Genomic DNA, 16,541 nt, shown 5'->3' with positions numbered 1-16,541 from the left:
AAAAGACAAGAAAGATGAAAAATTTTCTCTCAAAAAAATGGAAAAGGTTCTCTTGAGAACTCATGTCATGAATTTGAGCTACCTAAGAGGCTAAGACCATGATCTGCAACTAGACTATTTTTACATGGTTTTTGAAATTTTATGATCTAGTTATATGACATTTGATGTTTCATCTATAATAAAATAATATTTGGATATTATATTAAGCAAATTAGCTAAAAGCCAATGATGACATAATTTGGATCTGCTAGAATATGCTGCAACTTTTGTTATCCAAAGTATCGGTTGGCATTGATAACCTAACTTGTATATGAAAAATAACCAGTTTTCAAAGCTTGCATATAAAATTTGCATCATAAACTTATTACATAAACCAAGCTTTAACTTGTGCAACCTAATTAAACATGAGGTGCTCGTTGTCTTAAAGTTTGCCCCATGTCCATACTTGTCTTGGATCACGCTGCTGCACCAAGTTAGTTTACTTGGAAGTTGGAAGACTTCGTTAAAGTGTTAACTACATCCTAAAAGCTTTTTTACAATTTTCAAAAATACGGCATTGTTAAATTTTCAAGTTGTCCTTGGTTGACAGTATCGATACTAATAACTTCCACACCATGACTTCAACATAATAGCAGAAAATCTACCAAAATTATATTGATACTTACACAATTCTAGTCTATTGTGCCCTGAAACTAATCACCTAAGCATAAAGCCATAAATTATACCCTTCCCCATTTTCTCTTAAAAATAATCAGTACCGTGCAATATAATATTTGGCTAGATATGTTACAGAGCAACAAAATGTGCAAATAAGTTCTATGAACTCCTTGTGCTAAGTTTGACTTGCCATTCAAAAGGCATTCTTAGAACCCTAAACAAAAGTCGAGCAAAGTAGAGAAAGACTAAGAAAAATGGTGCTTGATTTTCTTGTAAGTTGTAAGCTGCGACAAGTCCTTGTAGCCTACTCACTACATCTACACATAAGTAAATCCACGAATCTGTTCAAAAGCCATGGATATTGCTTTGAATATCTTTGTACATCTTTCTTCCTGTGGGTACAAAGAGAATATTGTGAGCATATTAGTGAGATCTGGAACTTTCATCATGTTAAAATAATCATTGGAGGAGGGATTAAAGCTCACTACCTTCAAAGTAAATGAATCTCCTTTACAGCTCTCCTCCTCTTGCACTCTTTGATCAGCATCAACTCAAACTTGCACCTGTCAATAGCAAACATTGGAAAACAAGAATAAGATAATGTTAAAACCCAACATAGTCCCATTATACAAAGATGTAATATGTAATTAAATAAAAAATGATTTTTACGCCTCCAATTTAAGAGCAGATCTGTTACTTTCACAGTTATCACAGAAACAATACATACACCCTCTTCACCAATGCTAATTTCCGAAAAATTAACTTTTAGTGATTTCATCTATCCAACATATTTTGCAAGACATGTCAAAATTTGAAAGGGATCAGATGCAAGCACAAGAAGATGTGTTTCAGTTCTTAACTTTATACTAACAAACCTAACAAATATCATATATAACGATTTTTAGGCATCAAATTAAAAATAATAATAAAAATAATAATAATAATAATAATAATAGCTTACTATTTTACTAACTAATCATTCTAGTCCTAAGATCAGAAAATACTAAGATAATGTTTTGTGAGTTGAAGTTGAACTTCTTCAATTCAAATCCAGGAATTGAAATGCTAAAATTAAATTGCAAATCAAGTGTTTGGAAAACAAAACAATTTTTATTCCACCATAGTGCTTTGTGGCATTTCACTCGCAAATGAAACCAGCTAGGTTGCAGAGCATAATTGAATAAAATTAGTAATAGCTTAACAACTAATTATATTGTCAGAGATTAAGAAAATGGAAAGTTCCGTCCAAAACAAATTTAGGAATTTTAGGCAGTAATTGACACCATTTTCAACATAAATTCTACCTTTGTTTCTACAGTTCTTAACATTTAACTATTTGCATACAAAATTATTAAGCCAATTGAGGAGAGAATGTTGATCCTGTATCACAATGTATCACAATGTCTGACTGCAACCCACCACTGGTGGGTTAGATATGGAAATTTCTACCAAAGACATACTCAAATCTGTATTTAATTCTTTTACAAACAAGAAAACTCCAAAAGATGAGTAGGGACACACTCAGACATAGGCTGTGTATCTAACACCCAATGAAAAGGAAGAATGCAACATAATTAAATGCCCTTTAAGAACAAGAACTGGGACAAGACTAAACTATTTGAATACTACAATTTACTTTCATCAATTAAACTTCATATAGAATTTGGGACTGTGTTAAACTCAAATTTGTTAAACCTTGATACTATGATGCCATAATTTAATTGGAGCCTATTACTGCTACATTACTAACAATCAAAACAAAGCAAAAATTACAATCACTAGAGAGAAAGGAATGCTTTTACTTTCATTAAATCCACTTCCTAATGAAACCAACAGCTCAAAAGTCAATTACCCCCTTTAAACATTATTCTAGGCTTTTTCATGAGTCATCCTTTGATGAAACATTAATTGTATGCTTAAGTGATAGCTGTTCACAAGACAAAGTAGCCAGTACCAACAATCCTAATTCCTAAATTAACATGCAATTGAACTTTGGAAGGAGTAGAAAAATTACAAGCAGCAAGGAGATGAAAACTTACAGTTGGGGTGGCAAGAAATAAGCTAGCTTATAGTTTTAGCTTTGATCACCAGAACTTTGCCTACGCCCACCACGGCTACCTCGGGCACCTCGACTTCGTGTCATTGGCACTCGCCCTCTCCTCGCAGCAGGAGGAGGAGTGGAATCTGGTGCAGGGGAACGTCCAAGCCTAGCTGCAGCCCGCTCCTTAGCTCTTTCAGATATCATGATAGTTGTTGAGCTTGCTCTCATATGTGAAGGCTGAGTTGCTTCCTGACTAGCCATCACATTGGGACTATCTTCTCTGGAAATAGAAGATTCTACACCTAAACTAGTTTCACTGGTAAGTTCAGCATCCCCAGCAATTTGATCGTTGCCTTCAGTAGATTTATTCGAATCGTCAGCAACATCTTCAGCTAGTTCCCCTTCTTCAGTCTGATCATTAGCATTTGAAAACTCAGGAGAATTTATTTCATTGACTTCTGCATTGACAGCAGCTACAGGATCATCATCATTTGGAGCTGGAGATGGGATTGAAGCTGCAGTTAAATGATCAGGCTGAACTTCAGATGCATCTTGAATTTCCACAGTAGCTGTGTCATCTCCACCATCAAGGTCAGAACCTTCTGGGAGCATTTCTCCTTCTTCTCTGTCAGCAACATCAGCCATCTGCTGATTAAAATCCTGGTCAGCCTGCAAATTTGATGATTCATCTAACATTAGATCAGCCTCACTTGGCTTTTCAGCATGCTCTTCATCAACGATTTCACAATCATTCTGTGCATCTGCTAATTTTTCCTCATCTGGATGATTAGATTCTCCAGGCTCCTTTCCAAGTCCTTGAAATGGTTCAAAATCATCCTTACCAAAATCAGAAGCTTCCTCGATAGAATCTTGAGGCAAGAAAGCAGCTGCATCAAGTAATTCTTCAACTGTTGGAACAACCTCAACATTATCAAGAGCAGCAGAGGTTGCTAGAACATCCTCTTGAACAGGTTCTAAGCCCTTGGACTTTTTAAGAGCAGGCGCAGGCAAATCAGAACTAGAATCTCCAGGCAAAGATGATTGCTCTTCCAGCTCAGAAGGAGATGGAGAAGCAGGGCGTTTCCGAACAAGAGGTTCACCGGACAAAGAAACAGAGGGCTGCGCTACCAAGCTAGGCTTCCCCACATTCTTGCCATCCAACTCTGACATTTCAACATCACGCTGGGCATCTTCAGATTTAAGAAGTCGAGGTCTAACCAACTTCCTCCCAGTTTTACGTGTTTCAACCATGGTTTTCATAACTCTCTTCTCTCTTTCTTCAGTTACTTTTGTGGGTGGGCAAGTTGCAGAAACCATGGATGAAATCGTACTCGAACCTTCAGAAGGGACTGCCTGAGAGCTACCAGCTACAGAAGGAACTGTATCTGCGGCTGAAGAGTTACTAACAACAGCCTGGTTCCGTATGTCATTGAGGACTGAATTGGCTTCCCTTTCAAAGTTTTCAACAGCCAACACATATGCAGAGGCCATATCATCCAAGGTAGTTCCAGATAAAAGCTGTACCACTGAAGTACCCTCAGGAAGGCTGTCCTTCGCATTTTTGAGCTTTTCAAGCTCATCTGAAATCTTCTTCAGTGCCTCCTGATGCTTGCCCCATTCATTTTCAAACTTCTCTTTTTCCTGTTTAACAATACCAGCTTTTGTAGTAATAACTTTCTCATAGTTCATACGCCTACCTTTTTCTTTCTTGGTATCTTCTCTCAGTCTACCCACAGTATTTTCCAAGATCTGTATCCTGGCATCCTTTTCTCTCGCTGCTGGGTCAGCAGGGGTGTCTCCTGTGGATTTCTTCTCCTGACGAAGATCCTCCAACTGTTTGGAGATAGCTTGCTTCTCTTTGCTAGCTTCATCCTTCTCCTTGTTCAGCATTTCCTTTTCTTTTGCCCATGATTCTCTTTCTTTTAAAAGTGCTTCCCTCTCGGTCAAAAGTGATTCCTTTTCTCTGGAAAGTGCTTCCTTCTCTTTGGAAAGTGTTTCCTTCTCTTTGGAAAGTGCCTCCTTCTCTTTGGAAAGTGCTTCCTTCTCCCTCAAAAGCATATCAATCCTTCGTTTATAAGGAAGAAAAGCCTTCTTCTTATGATCCGCATCTGATTTCAAATTAGCCTCTGCTTGAGAAAGGCGGTTTTCCTTTTCAGTTAGGTCCAGTTTGATTCGTGAAAGGTCTTGTTCTAATTTTGTTATTATTTCTTCTTTCTGAGACACAAATTTTCTCGTTTCTTCTATCATAGCATCCTTTTCCCTCAGACTGGCCTGCAATTGCTCGACCTCACTTCTCAGTCGATTATAGTCCTCTAAATCAAAGCTTTTAGATTTTTCAAGCATATCAGAAATCCTGCTTTCCAAAAGCTCTTTCTCTTTCTTCTGCAATTCATTGTCTTTCTTGAGGGCTTCAGCTTCAAGTTCTTTCTCTCTAAGAAGGTTTTGTATATTATCAGCCTCAGCTTTAGTATTTTGCGCAACTTCCCGCAACTTCTGGCACTCCTCAAAGTTATACCTGTTCTCCTCTCTAAGTTGCATATTGCTCTCCCGCAGCAAATTCATTTCGCTCACCTGAAGTTTCAAGGCCTTGAACTCATCCTCTGAGAACATCAAATTTCTTGAACTTGCACGCTCAGCACTACGTGACGCTTCTGCTGCCTCAGCTGCCTTTAGAGCTCTTTCAAGTTGAGATTGCAGACGCATTTTCTCCTATTTCCAAAGATATCAAAGTATGTTTAGCAAAATAGATGACTTTCCATCAAAGACACATAAAAGGCTAGAAAAAATGAAATCAATGAATAAACACGAAAAATCAAACATATAGGGATAGCTGGCAAACCTGTTTTAACAATGAAATCTCAGTTTCTGCTATCTCCTTTGAACGCCGGAGATAGCTAACTACACTGTGCAAGCCATCATCACTTTGTGAATCGGCACCAACACCTGCAGAAGTTACTCCACCGGCATCGTCTTTCCCAGCTAATTTCATGTGCATTGCCTCAAGTTGACAGTGCAGGACTTTATTTTGATCATTAAGCTCATCATATTTCTTTGCAACTTCACTCCTTGACTTCTCCATCTCTGACTTCTCCACCTCCCACTTTGACTTGAGCTCGTCATTCTCAGATTTGTAAGCAGCAACAGTTTTTCGAAGTTCGGATGCTTCCTCCTGAAGTGAAGCCAAAGCTTGTGAAGTCTTTGTCAGCTCCTGTATAGTTTCAGATTGTAACATAACCTGTCTTTCATAATTAGCTTGAGCTGCAAGTGCTCGTTGATGCTCCCTCTCCAGATCATTTTTCAAACCAGTAACATGGACTTCCAGAGTCTCAAGCTGAGAAACTTTATTTAAAGTTTCTTCCTTCAAGCAATTAATTTCTGCAAAAGCAGATGCAAGAGCTTCATCTTTCTGAGCAGCTACAGAGGCCACTTCTTCAGACTTCAAACTAGATTCATTTTCAAGTTCATGAACCCGATCTCTGAGTGACTGAATTTCTGCTTCAAGAGTCTTCTTCATTTGTTCAGTCTCAATCCTGAAGTTATCATGAGCACCTTCCATCTGTTTCAACGCAGCATCATTCACTTCTGCAATGCTCTTATACTGAAGCATGTGGTCTTTGCTGGCTTTAACTTCTGCTTTTAACCGTTCAATTTCTTCCCTGAACCCTACATCCCCTAAGTTCTCAGTTGCTAAAGATGACGAAGGTTTCAACCCACCGTCTTGCTCAGCAACCTTAGAGGATTTCAAATTTCTTTCAAGATCAGCACATCGTGCCTCAGCCACAGCAGCCCTGGCCTCAGCAGCTGTGACAGCTTGCAATGCTGCGGCTAATTCTTTACCCAAATTTTCAATTTGTCTCCTGCCATCTTTAATAGTGTGATCATGATCCAGTGAAAGAGTCTGGACTTTGATTTTTTCCTCCTGAAGCTCCTTCTTGGCCTCAGCCCATTCTCTTTCAATCTTTTTGATGTATTCTTCCTGCTTCCGCCTCTCCTCAACTCTGGCTTCCTCATGAGCTTGCTCTGTACTTTGTATGGTATCCAAAGTAGCTTGGAGTCTATACACCCTCTTAGACAAATCTTGAACTTCATCCTGAGCTCTTTTTTCAGAGTTCAAAAGCAGTTCTTTTTCATGCTTTAGAACAGAAAGTTCCACGTTCAATTTCCGTGAGAGCTCCTCAGCTGTGTTAACAGATTCAGCAGCTTCCCGCAGCTTCTTTTGGTAGTCAACTATGAGCTGAGAGAACTCGACATTCCGTGATAAAACTCCATTCATTTCCTGCCTTTGATTATCAAATTCTTTCATAAACCTCTCAAGTTTCTCTTGGGCAAAGTTTTCTCCTAAGGCAAACTTATCTCTCTCAGAACGCAAGGTTATGATTTCAGCCTTTCGATTAGCTAATTCATCTTCAAGGCATCGCAGACGTTCACTGGCCTGCTCTTGAACCTTCTTTGTGGCTTCCTGGGAGCCTTCTAGAAGCAGCATGAAGTCCTTCCTACCATCTGAAGGAGGAGGTTCAATAGATACAGGTTGGGAAGAAGAGCGGAGTCTATACTCCTCCTCATACAATCTCCTGTACATAGCCACAGACGAGTGAAGTGAGTCAATCATTTGTCTTTGCTCTTCAGCTCTTTCCAGAACTGCAGCAACTTTAGAAGCCGCCTCCTCCTTGTGCTTCTGAAGCTCCTCCTCATATTGTTCCTTTAGCTGCATTTCTTTATTCTCAATATCATCAGATAGACTTCGTACTAAGCTGCGAAGCTTGGCATTTTGTTCAACCAAGCCCTTAATATCCTTAATAGACAGCAAGTGCTCAGAAATAACCTTCTGAGTGCCAGATTCATCGTCAATGTCAGACAAAGGACAGGCAATATCATCATTCAGGTACTCATGGCTATCAAGTCCACAACGCAGTTGTACATCACGGCATTCTTTTAAAAGGATGGTAACCTGAGTCTGAAGATCCCTAATCTCCTTCTGTGCATATTTGTACTCACGCTCATGCTTTTTTACTTCTGCCTTCAATTCACGGATAACTTTATTAAAATTGGATTGCTCTGAAAGAGATTGTTGCAGCTTCTGATTCATCACAGCATAAGCTTCAGCCATCCTATCATGTTCTGCTCGTTCATCCAAGATGACAGAAGCCTTCTCCTCTATTTCAAGAAGAACCCGCTCCAAAATAGCTTGAGTTTGCTTTCTGCCTAACTGCTCATGTCGCAATGCATCTGCAGCTTCCTGATATTTAGTGTACATCTTAGCTAAACTCCAACCTTCCCGGAGTAGGGACGCTGCTAGAGCTGTTCCTGAGACACCTGTTAACCAAACATTATAATCAGTACACAGGAGACTCAGCAGCAATATGGAACATACCATGACAAAAAGAAATGATAATTATTCACCAAGAAATACACAATGTGCACATTCAAGTAAATTGGAGACTTGGTAGCAAAATTGAGCATACCTTGACAAACACAAATGATCATTCTTCACCCAATTAATACACAATGAACAATAATTAAGTAAAATGCAAATGCACATTAAGAATACAATAAATTAAGATTGATATAACTTTCCTTTGAAATACTAGTTTTAGTGCCCACACTGTAATTCATTCCAGCTTGCTCCATGCTAACAGAATATTTAAAGAGGTGTGGAGACATTAACCAAATAACCCAAATGGATGCAAATGAACTAACAAACCACACCCACTCGCATTAACTTGACGGCCCATTGGTAACCGGTCATAAACAATGGTAATGACAATGAATTTGTATGTAAATTTGGAAAGTAAATCAATGTTCATTCCCATGATCATTCAAGATGAGTCCCATATTGTTTATTTTTCTTCCTAAATCCCATTCCCATCTAATAACACCTTCCAAGTGGTAACGGATGGTAATGGAAAAACATACAGAAAACATATGCTTGGGGATGAGATTGTGTTCCAATGGATATTAACAGGTTTTTTCGATATCAGATTACACTTAAAATTCATTCTCATTACCACAATTTATTTCCGGCTATCTAACAGGCAATAATTGAAAATATATATATATACATATAATGCCTCTTCTATACTCCTCACTTTTAAGTTTTAACAAAAAAATAAAAAATAGTTGGGGGTTGAATGATGCAACGCTATGCATGTTGAGGCATATTTATGGTTAAAACAAGAGAGAGAGTCTGCAATGACAGATTCTCACAAGAGTCAAAATGACATGTCGATGATAAGGTGAAGAATTGATTGAGGTGGCTAGGGCATAACTATGCCAACATCAGGAGATGGGAATCATGGGATGTCAGCCCAAATAATAGTGTTGGGAGAATGGAAATATTAGTAGAAACCAAGGATGACCAAGATGGAAGGGCCAAGGGAAGCAAATAACATGAAATCATTGGTGTCCAAGATCACATCTCAGTAAAAGAAGTGGAAGAGTCACATGAGGGACAAATGAAGATGCCATCAGGTCCATGTGAACGACTCATGGGGATGATCTTTTGCAATTACGACCAGTCATTCTTGTAGTATTCATGAAAACATATAAGCCCCGTCGTGCTTGACTAACTTTGACTAATTCCAACTAAGTCATGTACAAAATAGTTCAGTATGTTAAATAAGTTTAGGCTATGTCTGAACAATACCTGAAAAAAGACTTGAAACAGATAAGCTAAGTGAAAGTGATAAGATGGTTAATTACATCAGTTTTTATTGTAGCTTAAATTTTCAAAAGATATTTTTTTTAAATTTAAGAATATATCAGCACCTATTTTTCCTTTTTTTTAAGTCCATTTTATCACCTCAATATTTACTTAAGGTGCTAGCCAAAAAAATTCTAATTATTTAAGATGCCTTAAGTTTTCATCACCTTATCATTTAAGGTGCCGAAAAATGTTGCCAAACATAGCCAAGATCAAACAAGATGAATTCAAATAGTCTACTTCCAGACTCTAGTTTTTTTTTTTAGATAAAATTAAGTTCACGTGAGATGAGTGCAAACAAAAAAGAGTCACATATAATGACTTAAGACCAATTCAGCTGCTGATGGTACCAAATGGAAAAATTCATCTCAATATAGAATAAACATGATTGCCTGATACCTGCTGGAACATGAGGTACAACTGCTAGATTATCTCCAGTAAAATCATTTGTGTTGGAAGGATACGTCAACCGTTCGGTGGTAAAGCTACTCAAAGGGAGAATATCCAGCTCGTTATCTCTTCTACTTGACTCAAGTTCGGCTTCACATTTTTCAAGCTTCTCCTTCAACTCTGCAGACACCTTTTCCACCTCCTTCCTAGCAGCAGTTTCCTTCTCAAGCTTGTCTTTGTAATCACTTTCAACTTGACTTAAATGTGTTTCCAAAGCCTTTATCACACCCTCCAATTCTCCAGCCTTTTTGGACCACTCCTCAGAACTTTCCTTGTACAGATCAGCAAGTTTGGAAACTGTTGAAATTTCTGCTGCATATTGTTGCTCGGAAGCAGAAGCATCATCTCGGGCTGAACATAATTCTCGATGCAAATTTTCTACCTTTGATTCAAGCTCTCTGACCATCTCCTTATGCCTACTCAAAGAACTAGAGCATTCGTTGTACTGCTTTTCCATATCAGCTAATTTCATCGAATAATCTGCCTCCATGTCTGCACATTTCCTACGCTGCTCCAGCAAACTATCAACTTTTGCTGTCAATTCCTCATTAAGCCAAGTGTTGTGCTTTTCAATAAGCTCCTTCTCTCGCGATAGTTTGTCACAGTTAGCCCTACAGCGCATCAACTCTGCCTCAAGCTCACTCAACTTAGCTTCCCTCTGAGAAGAACGCTCTGTCAAGCTTGTGATCTTGTCATGATAACTCTTGATAGTAGCCTTTTTCTCACTGATCTCTTCATCCTTCACTCCTACTAATTCTACTACTTGCCTCTTCGAATTTTGCAGCTCCTTCATCTCTATTGATAGCCTTTCAATCTCTCCATCTTTTTCGATCTAAGACAAGAAACAATCAAGCGAAATCAGAAATGTCCTAAATCAGCAGCAATGGCAACAGCACAATTTTTGCATTGCCATTTAACCAACTCCCCCATTACTTCATTTCAAAATACACTTAGCGAAATACGAAAAGTATATACTTACATATACCCTTGTCAAAGGAGGAAATTGGAAATTGAGTTCTAAGCAATCACATGATCAATGAGAGCATAAAAATTCAAGAAAATCGCCTCACTTCCTATATCATCGATATACCGAGTATGCTATCAAATCAAAATGAATCGCCTTCGAATTTCAGCTGCCTCTACCAACTAACCCTAAACTATGTCTACGTTTTAACTAAACATGCTTGCTATTTTCCACGATTGCCAATACTAAAATTACTAAAAAGAAACATCTAAACAAAGAACAAACACGAAATTCAACTTCAATTTCTAAAAACCCTAATTAGCGAAAAATCAACACAAATTCGCATAACAATAGCAATAAAATCAAAAACAACCTTTAAATCTACATATCACAACAATAATTACAACAACAACAACAACAACAACAACAACAACAACAAAAAGGTGTAATTAACTTACGAATTTAAGATGAAGCTGATGTTTATCAGACTGAACTTGAGCAAGCTCCGAAACACGTTGCTGCAAATTAGAATCAAGCTCTGAATACCGAGTTTCGAGTGCAGAGAACTCAGACGACAGTGAAAGGTATTTGTGCTCGAGCAGCGAGCAAGTCTGCTCGGCAGTAATGGAGGCGGCATCGGCTTCGGCTTTGACGGTCTCGAGGTTGGCGTAGAGGTCGCGAATGTAGGAATCCGCCTTCTCCGCCACCGCAGAAGCGTCGCCGGAGGATTTGAATCGCTCGAATTCGTCGTCGGAGAGGAATGACGGCATGATTGATGCTTGCAAAATCGGAAAATTTTGGAAATTAGGGTTTTAGATTGATGGAATTTGGGGGTGAGATTTGGTTGAGAGTTTTCTGGGATCGAACATTTGGGAGGAGGAAAGAATGGAGGAGGAGGAGAGAGAGAGCGGGAGAAGAAGTGTAAGGGTTTTGCGAAGAAGAGATTTTTGAAAGATGAATTTTGTATTGGAATATCAACTTCTTTGATTTAGGTGTTGCTAATGGTCATTTGGTCATGTTGAGTTGGGTGCGGGTCTATCGATTACTACACCAAGTATGTTCATTTTAAGAGATTGCAAGGCTGCAAGGGAGGTGTGGCGTCAGGTTGGTGGTCCAGCTGTGGCTCCGAGCTTTTATCAAGGTAATCTGCAGCAATGGGTTCGCAACAATATCAAAGTCCAAACCCGTAGTGATCTTTCACCTGAAATTTGGCCAACATATTTCTCCATTACTTTGTGGTGGATTTGGAGATGGAGAAACCTTGTTGCTTTTGATAGGCCACAAGAAATTCCTATAGATATTAATCAATTTCTTCTTGCAAGATTTGAGGAAGTGTGGCGTAAACTAGGAGAGGGTAGCTCTGCTATTTCACAGAACAATCGAATCAGAGAAGAGACACTTGTTAGATGGATGGCACCACCTATTGGATGGCTAGCATTGAACACGGATGGGGCTGCTAGGGGAGCCCCTGGTCTCGCTGGAAGTGGGGGTCTGATTTGGGACTATACAGGGGGAATGTTGCATGCTTTCTCTATCAAAATTGGTCACTTCAATGCGTTTATGGCTGAGCTTAAGGATGTAGAGTATGGACTCGATCTAGCAAAAAGAATGAATGCTGCTAAGTTACAAGTTCAAATAGACAGCCAGCTTGTTGTTGCAGCAATGAATAATGAAGAAATTTACAGAGGCTAGGGCTATCACATCATTCAACATTGCAAGAGGCTCATCGAGGAAACTAATTGGCAAGTGCAAGTTATTCATGTTTACAGAGAAGCAAATCGAGCTGCAGATTGGCTTGCTAATCAAGGGGTCACCCAGAACAACAATATCGAGTTGATTCAATTCCCTCCTCTCGAGTTAGGATGTCTTCTTCACGATGATATTGTTGGTGTGGCTTGGCCACGTTTAATTCTTGCTTAGTCTTTTATTTTGTATTTTCTTTTCCGAGGCCTAGCCCCTTGTTTGCATCAAAAAAAAAATTGTTCATATTATTGGAACTCGTATTGATTTGGTTATGTCTGTTAAGACTATCATTAAGGGACGAAGGGAGTATACTATATATGTCAAAAAATATATAGTATACTCCCTTCGTCCCTTAATGATAGTCTTTTATAGGCAATTTTAACGGAAATTAATAAACATAAATAAGAAGTAGTAAAAGTACATTTGAATGGTAAATTTACAGCAAAAAAGTATAGAGATAAAGTAATAAAAGTACATGGAAAAGCAAAATTTACATGAGATTGTTAAATTTGCACAAATATTATTGCAAATTGAAGGACATTTTAATGGTACTTGAAAAAAACAAATGGGACTATAATTTTGGAACTTAAAGTTGGTCATAAGGGATGGAGGGAGTATATGATGTGGGATATTGGTTAATTGGTCAGTTTGGGTTGGGTGCAGACTTGTGTATTATTGTGAACGTATAGTCGAATTCCAAAATAATCTGGTTATGATCGTTAAGGCTAACTATGATGGGGCATTAACTATTAAGAAAGTTATGTGCAATGTTGTTGATTGGATTTAATTTTGAGGTTATGATTAGCATTCGAAAACTTTAACCATTAACATTATTCATATGAAAGTTTTCCATCATTTTTATCCGATAATTGGTTATCGTGTACTATAATTAGATTGGGTTGCATCTGAGGTGAAGTTCATTTGTAGTGTTAAGGATTGTTTTGATCCACTAACCTGACTTATATATAACCACATACATATGGTTTTCAGTTACTTTAGACAAACTAATTCATTTTCAAATCAACTCGAATCATGTACACTTGTAGCAAACATTGTAGCATCAATCTATATAATTGTTGTGGATGGGCTTCCCACGAGGTTGGAAATCCTTTTGACTCGTTCGTTGAGACTTCCATGCTAAGCTGTGTTGTGTTGTTATTAAACTAGTAATGTTCGTTGTAAATTTAAGGAATGTGATACATGTATGAAACTTTTTATCACTTTTGTCGTGGTGCAAGGTGCAACGTCTTTTTGGTACGGTCTATGATCATTATAGAATTCTTTTGAAGGGGAAAAAAGTCACATAACTTACCAAGTCCCCACACACACACCTCAAAAGTACACATATGGTCATTGATAACATTATTTTTCGTTCTTTTTAAATTGTTGGTTAATGTTAATTTGATTCATATTTGACATTTAACATGGGTACTAATTGAGTGAGTTAATTGAGTGTCAAAAGTGCTAGACTCATAAACTTTAATGTCTTACTTAACTCATACTTGTAAAAGTTTTAAGTAGAATAGCTCAAAAGTTTGCGAAAGTTTTGGTCAATTTAGAGTTTTAGGCCTTAATTTTTGTAATACCAAGTGACTTTGGTGATTAATTTTATGAGTACTTATAAAATATATGAAATAATTAAATAAATGAAATGAATAGAATGTAAAAGAGCAAAGACAATACAAAGCTAGAAATTCCAAAGCCTAGTTGAGTTTTAAAGTGCTCATTCGTCCAACTATAGGCTTGATGTTTGTGGTGTCAAGAAATTGTCAGTGAAATCTAGTGTAACACCCCCGATTTTCGAACTAATAATAACATAAAATTACTTTGTAAAAGTGCACATCCGTATTTTTGATTTTTTTTCTTCATAAAATCTAAATATCCTTAAGCTATAATTTATACATGGGAGACAGAAAAACACAGATTATTGTGAAACCCTAAACACAATAAACACAAAGTCATTTCCAAGGAGGTTTAAGTAGTTCTTGAAATTATTCCAACCTTTCAATTGGGGTATGGAATTGGAAGGTAGTTGTGTTACCCTTGGGGAGCTATCATCACTGAGAGCCTCATACCGGTGATTGCGAAATACGCTTCTAGGGCAGTTGTAAAACGCGTCACATCTATTATATGAGATCTACAATTGAGTATTGTATTTTTGCCCTAATTCCTTAATTATTTTCATGGTTACAAACATCTTTTTTCCAACATTATGTTATCCCTTTGAGTTTTAATAATCAATATAACATAATACTAAAACAGACACCGGGAATGACACATGTCACTACTAGGTGTCGTTTTTTCCCTCCAAAAACCAGTTTCCTGTAATCAATGTATTCTAACTTGATTTTTCTTTTTATGTCTTTTTGATTAACAACTTATTTAAGACAATAAAATTATACATATTTAATTTATATATTATAATAGAAATTAAAGATTCTTAATAGTAATATCAACATTATTTGCTTAAAATATTTTTTTAATATATTATTATCAAATGGATTTAATTTATAGTATTAAATAAATAAAAAATTTACGCCCCATTGCATCAAATTGACTTTAACTCATAAATCTATAACTATAACTATATAATATATTATATTATATTATATTAAAGGTGAAACTAGGAATGACATGCATGTATCATCCTCTTTTGATAAAAAATTCCTAGCATTTTTTTTTTTGGCCAAAGTTTCTTAGAGAATATTTAATACTATGCAATAATATTTCCCTAACTATTTGGTATTTATATTTATTTACACACTCAACAAAAATAATATTATTTTAATTAATACTATGCAATACTTAAACTAATAATAAACAATGAAAGTTATCGTGCATGGCACGGAACTTAATCTAGTATCATTATAAAAGTGTAGTTTTATAATATCATATATAAATTGTAAGATTACTTTCAATTATAAATTTTTAATGAGGGAGGGAGACCTCATGGTGTAATGACCCAAGGGAGGTCGTCTCGCATCCTCGAAATGCGAGGTTCGATCTTCATTAGCAACAAATCTCACCCCTACCCCTCTATGGCATTGCCAGCTAGGTTTCAATCTTGTGACTCGAGCCTTGGATTAGGGCCTGGTTGACCTCACAATGTAAAAAAAAAAAAAAATAATTTTTTTTAGTATATAGTTTTTAGACCTGGACAATGCCTCGAGTTACTGTATAATTCCATGTTTGAAATCCTTATTTATATTTGATTTTGGCAGTATGATCATAACTTAGTGGCTAACACTTTAATTTTTAAACATAAGGTTGTGGGTGATTCAAACCTTGTACAAACCATATTTTAAATCACGTGAATGGAAAGACTCGGTTAATTGAGGAGAGCCCCACGTGTCATATATGCTTATTTAGATAGATTTAGGAAATTTTGACATTTTCTACCACCTAAAACACCTCGCTTCAGATTTGCTACCTATTTAATTTTTTTTTTTTTTTACTTTGCTACCACCCTAAACAGAGTTTGTTAGAAATTACTACCACTTGTCTTACATCGTTAGCATTTTCGTTACCACCACCCAACCACCGTCCAGCCACCACCCAACCACCCACTCCTTCCACCGTCACTGTTCAACATCAACCCCACCGCAACCACCACCCAACCCGCTCCCAAATCCCCTGCTGCGACCCCAGCTGCTTAAACCTCCATCAACCATTGCTAATCAGCAGCAAAACCACAGCTAACCACCATCAATTCCCGCCCCTTTCCCCTGTTCCCTCGCATCACCACCAATCGGCACCAACACCCAATCCTAGCCGCTGCACACAGAAAACGAACCCAAATTCGCAACCCCAGCCCCGTTCGAACCCTAGCAATGAACTCGAATTCGCAAGGCGCCGACATCGCGATCCCGGCCCCCTTCGCAGCCCCCTCCCCTCAAAAACCCGCCTCAATCCCAGCTAAAAACCTCAACCGATCTGAGCAAATCTCAAACCCCAATTCAATTAAGCCTGTGGGTAACGAGAGTGGA

The 16,541-nt window shown here is 37.6% G+C and overlaps 1 protein-coding gene across 1 annotated transcript; it reads right to left on the bottom strand.

Moving 5' to 3' along the window:
- Positions 1 to 715: 715 nt before the first annotated feature.
- On the bottom strand, positions 716 to 11,762 carry LOC145610101 (nuclear-pore anchor-like). Its single transcript, XM_081665363.1, has 6 exons — positions 11,271 to 11,762; positions 9,798 to 10,680; positions 5,538 to 8,011; positions 2,697 to 5,407; positions 1,146 to 1,220; positions 716 to 1,049 (listed from the first exon to the last, which is right to left on the bottom strand). Exons 1-4 carry the CDS (start codon positions 11,580 to 11,582, stop codon positions 2,732 to 2,734), a joined length of 6,345 nt encoding a protein of 2,114 aa, XP_081521489.1. The 5' UTR covers positions 11,583 to 11,762; the 3' UTR covers positions 716 to 1,049; positions 1,146 to 1,220; positions 2,697 to 2,731.
- Between the last annotated feature and the right edge of the window lie 4,779 nt (positions 11,763 to 16,541).

Source organism: Chenopodium album, chromosome 24, assembly GCF_948465745.1.
Source record: "Chenopodium album chromosome 24, dcCheAlbu1.1, whole genome shotgun sequence".
NCBI classification, from domain to species: Eukaryota; Viridiplantae; Streptophyta; class Magnoliopsida; order Caryophyllales; family Amaranthaceae; genus Chenopodium; species Chenopodium album.
The sequence above is the reverse complement of the archived record's forward strand: the minus strand, read 5'-3'. Positions and strand labels throughout refer to the sequence as shown.

Bases quoted from the DNA above. Each gene is read 5' to 3' on its own strand.
- LOC145610101 (XM_081665363.1), bottom strand. From the start codon at position 11,582: ATGCCGTCATTCCTCTCCGACGACGAATTCGAGCGATTCAAATCCTCC. The intron at 10,681-11,270 runs GTAAGTTAATTA...TTCTTGTCTTAG, and splicing joins ATCAGCTTCATCTTAAATTC to ATCGAAAAAGATGGAGAGAT. The intron at 5,408-5,537 runs GTTTGCCAGCTA...CTTTGGAAATAG, and splicing joins AGATTTCATTGTTAAAACAG to GAGAAAATGCGTCTGCAATC.